This window comes from Diabrotica virgifera, chromosome 9 (genome assembly GCF_917563875.1).
Source record: "Diabrotica virgifera virgifera chromosome 9, PGI_DIABVI_V3a".
Classification (NCBI taxonomy): domain Eukaryota; kingdom Metazoa; phylum Arthropoda; class Insecta; order Coleoptera; family Chrysomelidae; genus Diabrotica; species Diabrotica virgifera.
The window spans coordinates 162,864,710-162,872,472 of record NC_065451.1 but is presented as its reverse complement, the minus strand read 5'-3'; the positions used below and the strand labels follow the sequence as shown (position 1 = coordinate 162,872,472).

Below are 7,763 nucleotides of genomic sequence, written 5' to 3'. Positions count from 1 at the left end.
CCTTCTATTACGAGCTGTAGAAACTCGTACGTAATGCATCCTTAAAATCTTTGTAAAATTTCCCCAGAATCTGGGAGAAAATTGATTTTCTATCTTACGCTAATACACAGGCTCTTATGGGAGGCGCTGTTGCCAGATGTTGTGAAAGGCCCAGTTTTTCAGTAGATCTGGGGAAATTTTATTTTTGTGTGCTCGTTCCCGTATAGCCCTTATACTGTGATTATGCAGTTTCTGTATGGTTACCAGTTTAATGTTTTGTAATATTTTATATTTTACTGTTACAATTTTACCTCAGTTTTAGTTTTTTATCATTGCAATGTCATCTTTTATGATTTACTGTTGCAATTTTCCTCAGACCTGCAAGAGACAGCGTAGCGTGGTATTCGTGTGTACATTCTTAAGTTATGACTTTCGTTTGTATCCTAGTCCACGTTTACCGTCTATTATGAGTTGTTAAAACTCGTATGTAATGTATCCTATTATATAGACATGATTTTGTAGCCGTAGCTTTTTATTACGTCAATGTCTTTTTTCATATTTTCACTGTTGCAATTTTATTATAATTTACTTCAAAATCATGTAATTTTTAATAATAGAATCTGCAATGTAGCAAATGAACTTACATTCGCAATTATTTCAGATGGATCTAAACAAACTAAACAAAGTTTCTGTTGTTAAGAAAGAAGACAAACCGATTACAAAACTACAGCAACTGGAAGTTGACAAACCATATAAAATAATAAACAGTAAAATCGTCAACACTGCATTTGGCCAATCGGTGCTTCTAGAATTAGAGGAAAGTGTGGTGTTCCTACCGAAGCGGGTTACCGAGGACTACGCCCCCTATATAGATCAGTTGAGGACAGAAAAGTACGCTGTCGTATTCAGAGGCCTGGTGAGCACGTCGAGCAAGCTAAATCCTGCAGCGTCATTCGAAATAATTGAAATTTAAAAAACTGTAAGTAGATTTTTCATATCCAAAATTTTGAAAAATGAATTCTGAGGAAATCGCCATTCTTAGTAGTGAGATAATTAAAAAATTTGATGAAACTGAAAAATTACTTTTTTTAAAAAAGCGTTGTTCGGATAGAGAAACAAAAAATTGGATAAAACAAGTTAAAAAACATATATGTTTATGCAATTTAGCTATTAAGGATGGCGATTTAAGTATAGGGACGCTACGAAAACTTCAAACCAATGTAGGGATCCTTAAAAGATTTTTAATTATACTTCAAAATTTAAATTCCGTTGCAGGCGGTGGGTTAAATAATATACGTAGAAGTAAAGCAAAGGTTGTATGGAGAAATATAGTATCAATTTTTCAAAGTAGAGTACAAACAGGAATAATTATTAACAAAGAGCATAAAGATATTTTACAGTTTTTTGCCGATGCTTTTAAACTATTTCAAAAGAAAATTGAATACAACTTGACAAGAATGGGCATGTTAAAAGTAAATACTACATTTTGTGGGGAATTTATCAAAAAAGCTGAGGAGGTGGAAAATTTAGAAAGAAAATATTTTAATACTAAAAATGAAGTTATTGATGTGACTACCGATTTAAATTATTGGTTTGAAGTTTACGTTAAAAATATTGTTTTGACCGATTTATCTGAATTTGAGGAATCTCAGAGTGGTTGGGCACTGAATCAAATTATATCTTTAGAAATAAACATTAATAAATTTGAAATGGCTAAAGGAGCCTCATCGTATATTCAATTGCATCCTAAAGTTACCAAAAAACGAGCTTGTATCAATGTTAAGAATAACGACCAGGCTTGTTTTGCTTGGGCCATTGTATCAGCCCTATATTCAGTTAACATAAACACTAACAAAACTACTTCATATCCTCATTACACCACTGTCCTTAATTTAAAAGGTCTTACATTTCCAGTAACTCTAAATCAAATTTCCCTCTTTGAAAAAAATAATGAAAATATTTCCGTTAATGTTTTCGAGTTAAATGTTAAAGATGAGCTTTTCAATTTTTCGGTACTTCCTGTGAGATTAACTAAACAAAAACGGGAAAAACATGTCAATCTGTTGATAGTTCAAAATAAATATTATTTTAATAATGAAGTGGACAACGTCGGACCATGGAGTGGTGGACGTGATGAAGATCTAATACATTTTCACTATATTTGGATAAAAGATTTAGGCAAACTTGTCAAGTCACAACTTTCTAAACACAATGGAAAGAAATATATATGTGACAGATGTCTTAATTATTTTTATACAAAAGAAAAGTTGGATGCTCATATCATCTACTGTGAAAAGATAGATGACTGCAAAATAAGTTTCACCAAAGAACCATATGTCAAATTTAAAAACTTTGTTTACAAAGAAAAATTGCCATTCCTAGTATACGCAGATTTTGAATCACTGCTCGTTCCTCTTCGCGCATCCCACTCAACACCATCAACTACGTCAACGCATCCATATCAAAGACACAAAGCGTACAGTGCCGGATTATATTTTAAGTGTAATTATGACGATAATTTTTCATTCTACAAAAGTCATGTGGGTTTGGACTGTATGTCATGGTTTTCACATGAAATTGACAATTTAGCTCAATTTATTCATTCAAAATTAATAAATATTCAACCCATGAACGTTGAAGTAAGTTTAAAAGATGCTACTGAGAGATGTCACATTTGTAATAGAAAATTTTTGGAGAAGGATCGAATTGTAAGAGACCATTGTCATTTGACTGGCAATTTTAGAGGTTTTGCACACAATGGGTGCAATTTAAATTATAAAAAAGCATTTGTGGTTCCAATAGCCTTCCACAATATGAGTGGTTACGACTCGCATTTCATAATAAAGGATTTAGCTAAAATGTACGACATTTCCATTTTACCAGTCAACAAAGAAAAATATATTAGTTTCACAGTTTACCATAAAAAGACAAATATTAGATTCCGGTTCATTGATACTTTTAGATTTATGGGGAGTTCATTAGATAGCTTAGTTTCAACTTTGAAGCCAGAAAATTTTGGAATTTTAAGAAAACAATTTCCAAATTTAGATGATGAAACGTTCAAGTTGTTAACTAAAAAAGGAGTATTCTTTTATGATTATTTAGATAAAATTGAACGGTTGGATGAAACAAAGTTGCCAAATAAAGAAAAATTCTACAATAAACTGAACGATGAGCATATATCAGATTCAAATTATGCTCACGCTAAATTAGTGTGGGAGAAATTTAACATGAAGACTCTTTTGGATTACAGTAATTTATACATGAAGACAGATATACTTCTTTTGGCTGTAGTTTTCGAAACTTTTCGAGACACATGCTTCAAGACATATGGATTAGATCCAGGACACTACTATACCATCCCAGGTTTTACATGGGATGCAATGCTCAAGTATACAGGATGTCACTTGGAAACTATACAAGATGTTGATATGCTTTTATTCTATGAACGAGGTATACGTGGAGGTATATCACAGTGTTGTAACCGGATGGGGGAGGCTAACAACAAATACATGATGAATTACGATCCATCTAAACCTTCTAAATATCTCATGTACCTTGATGTTAACAATCTATATGGTTGGGCGATGAGTGAACCTCTCCCTTATGGAGGTTTCCATTGGGATGATACAAATATCGATGTTATGTCAATACCTGACGATGCAAAAGAGGGATACATTCTTGAAGTTGATCTCTCTTATCCAGAAAACTTACATGACTACCATAAAGATTTACCGTTTTGTGTAGAGCATTGCAAACCTCCTGGTTCCAAACAATCTAAACTCTTGTCCACTCTGTACAATAAAACTAACTACGTTATTCACTACAGGAACCTAAAACAGGCTATATCACATGGATTAGTTCTTACTAAAATTCATAAGGTATTGAGATTCAAGCAAATGACTTGGTTAAAAGGTTACATTGCTCTTAATACACAATTGAGGGCTCAAGCTAAAACAAGCTTTGAGAAAAACTTATACAAGCTCATGAACAACGCTGTATTCGGGAAGACCATGGAGAACCAAAGGAAGCATAGGCTGGTGAAACTAGTAAATAAATGGGAGGGACGCGTAGGTGCTCGAAATTTGATTGCTAGCCCGAAGTTTCATAGTCGCGTTATTTTCGATCATTCATTAATGGCAGTAGAATTAAAGAAAGCTGAAATTATTTTTAATAAATCATTGTATGTTGGAATGGCAATTTTAGAACTTTCTAAAACCTGCATATATGAATTTCATTATGACTATATGTTACAAAAATTCCCATTAAATCAAAATAAATTGCTTTATATTGATACTGATGGATTGATTTATGAAACTGAATGTAATGATATATACGAGGAAATGATTAAGCCTGACATTCATAGATTTGATACAAGCGATTATCCCCCAAATAATCCTTGGAATATTCCTTTAGTAAACAAAAAAGTGCCAGGTCTAATGAAAGATGAGAATAACTCAAAAATGATGACTCACTTCGTTGGTCTTCGTTCAAAGCAATATACATATAAAGTGGCTGGGGAGAAAGATGTTAAAAAGTCGAAAGGGGTTAAGATGAATGTTGTAAAGATGAAAATTAACTTTGATGATTATTTGAATTGTTTGAAAAGTTTTCGTGAAACTGCCGAAACAAAATCACTTTTTTATGCAACACAGCGTTGTATACAATCTAAATTACATGAAGTTTACAGTATTGAGCAAACTAAAATAGCCTTAAACCCTTTTGATGACAAACGGCACTTACTCTCCAACACTTTTGATACGTTGCCCTGGGGCCACTACAGTATAACACATAGGTGAATTCATTTTTCAGATGTGGAAGATGGAAAGTCTACAGAATTTATGCATAAGCTCTATTATCGAAAACATACATGAAATTTCAAAATTTATTAGTAAATCGCCTTTACCATGGGTATTAACGGAGGAAATAGTTCAAAAATTTAGTAAAATTAAATGGATGCAAATTAAAACTAATCCCGTTCCTTATGAACATTTTAAAGTTTGTGACTTTGAGAATCATGATCTAGAATTGAATATTTCACCTGAACTTCGTCAGGCAATTATAGAGTGTCAGGATTTTGAAACTTTTGCACTTAATGACTACTATTGCTTATGGTTTAGGTATTATCAAATACCAAAATATAATTTGCTACTCTGTCGACCATGTTACAGGGTATTTAAAATAATTTTCTCTGAAAAACAAAAATGTCTAAAAGCTAAATCTGATAATTTTCATGTTAGTTGTTTAGCTTCAGACTTACATTTGATATTTAGAAAAAAATCATCCTGGTGTCAAAATGGTTTTTGTGAGGTACTCTTTGAACTAAAGGATAGATATGATTGTGAGGAGGACTTACACAGGAATCGTAATAAAAAAGTAAGATTCTCAGATATTTAAGATGCTAATAAAATTTAAACCTTTTGGTAAAGATGATCTGTATATTTGTATCATTTTCGGTAAACATATTTTGTACGTTTATACCTGTAAAATGTAAAAAAACTTTCTTGTAAAGTAATTACTTACCTTTTAGTTGTATTGATCATAATCACAAAACGTTACTTCGATTAAACCAATACGATTTGCGATTACGATTATCGATTACTAATAACGAATAAAAGACTTTCTTGTAAAATATGCTTTATTTTTATTTACCTTTTCCCCATACAAAATCCCCAGATCCCCAGATCCCCAGATCCCATTGATGATGGACCCCCAGACATTAATTATTCATAAAATAAATTTACTTTAGATAATAAGGATTTCAGTTGTTTTATTAATCCATTATCAGGACAAGGGATCCCCAACATATTCCAATTAAAAGTACCTTTTTCAATGACACTTCTTGTAAATTCATTAAACTTGTAATAGACGTTGTGCTTTAAGAAATATATATGTCCATCGATGTAATTAAATGCTGATGTAATATCATTTGGTATTCCTGGAAAAACGTCACTTATGCGTCCTCTTGAGATAATGTCTTTATCATTAAATTCAATAAATGAACCATCAAAACAAACAAATTTTTTTCCTGAATTTGTTTGGAATAAACCGTTAATACTTCTTGCGTTATTGATTTCAGGTACCATGTTATCTGTATGAATTCTTAAGCTAGGAAATGCTGCTGCATATATACGATTTCTGCTTACACCAATCATATCTCCATTGGAACTTTGAAAAACATGTGTCACGTTCGTAATTCCCCTTGGAAAGTATCTTATAAATTGTTCAGCATTGGTGGGTATCTTTTCATTATTTAAGTCATATTTCCATACCAGATCCTTACTTACTATATACATTCGGTATGTTGGAAATGATGGAGCATACGCTAAAAATATTAAATCTGGATATTCCAATTCACATACATTCGTTATTATATTTTGCTTTGATTTATTAGTCCTAGCTGCTGTGGTTGTCCTAGATCTTTCTGTTGTAGTTGGTGAACTACTCCTAGGTTGAGTTGGAATAGATGCAGATTTACTTTTATGTCCATATAACTTTTCTAAGCCTCTTTTATCATCATCAGTTATGTGAGAAGGAAAGGTTTCATAAAAGGGATACATTACAGCCTTCTTATCGCTACTGTGTGCTAAACCTAAAGCGTGACCAACTTCATGGAGAAGGACTGCAAAGAAATTTGTTCGACCTTCTGCTGTAGAATTTAAACTGAAATCCCATGTTAGATTGCTATTCATATGAATTTCTATGCACCCAGATGTAGGTGGAAAATAAGAATGTGCTAATATACCACTTGTAAATTTAAAAGGACATTCGTCGTTACCCTGACAATTGTATCGAAAATAGTGCTGTTTTGGAACTACTGTTATAGTTATATCCGGATTTGGATCTGGGATTCTCAGATAAGTAAACTTAAATTTTGATGCTTCTTCCCATATTTCAAATACTCTTTTAGTGACTGTCAAAGCTTGAGGGGTTGCTTGTGGAAAATACCATTTTATATCAAATTTTTTCCATGCTGATTTTACAGCGTAAGCATTGTCTCCTTGTGTACATCGTGGTTTCTGCATTAACTCCATCGTTTCTTTATTTAATTTCCCATCTACCGGTAAATTATATCTTTCTTGAAACTGTTCTAGTGTTTCAGTAATATCAGTACTGGCAGTTTCACTTGTGGTGATGTAACCATATTGTTCTAGCCATGACACTGCATTTGTCTCAGTAAAATTTCCACCTAAGCAAAAACTTATGCTGGTTGCGATGAGCAGAACAACTTTATTGATATGCATCTCGAATGATACTAGTTCAAATAAGAAAACATCACTGTGATATAAATAAACCCCACCAGCCAATACTCCTCTTGTAATTTATTTTCATGAAATAAAACAACAGAGATATATTTTACAAGCTTTATTAAATTCTTTCAAGATCATTAGCGATCCTATTTTTACAGAAAAATATAAGTTGCCCTAACGCTATATGTTGTAAAGTATTTCCTTCCTGTGTAAATGTATACAATTTTTGAATTGCGTCTGAAAACGTATAATTATGACTACTAAAACTATTTCGAACAATATTAAGCGTATTATAATAATAATGTGGAAATTCAATAGTCTCTAGCATGGACATATACGGTGTTAAAAGTTCACTATTTGCTTCCACAAGGGTGTTCACTTGCACTTCTGAGAGACAAAAGTTAATGCCGTGCTTGATTATTTCGAGGAATTTCATGCTGTTGTAGGTTATTTGTCGAATTATGCAATATTCACCACACTGAATTTCAACAGGATCATCAGAGACGGTCACGTTTTCGTGGAAAAAACTTTGCT

At 32.4% G+C, this 7,763-nt stretch overlaps 2 protein-coding genes across 2 annotated transcripts; one reads left to right on the top strand and one right to left on the bottom strand.

Annotated features, from left to right (window-relative positions):
* The first annotated feature begins 1,436 nt into the window (after window positions 1-1,436).
* Window positions 1,437-4,778, top strand: LOC126891564 (uncharacterized). Its single transcript, XM_050660740.1, has one exon. It carries the CDS (start codon window positions 1,437-1,439, stop codon window positions 4,776-4,778), a length of 3,342 nt encoding a protein of 1,113 aa, XP_050516697.1.
* Window positions 4,779-5,702: 924 nt separating this feature from the next.
* Window positions 5,703-7,223, bottom strand: LOC126891563 (matrix metalloproteinase-18-like). Its single transcript, XM_050660738.1, has one exon. It carries the CDS (start codon window positions 7,221-7,223, stop codon window positions 5,703-5,705), a length of 1,521 nt encoding a protein of 506 aa, XP_050516695.1.
* Window positions 7,224-7,763: the final 540 nt, after the last annotated feature.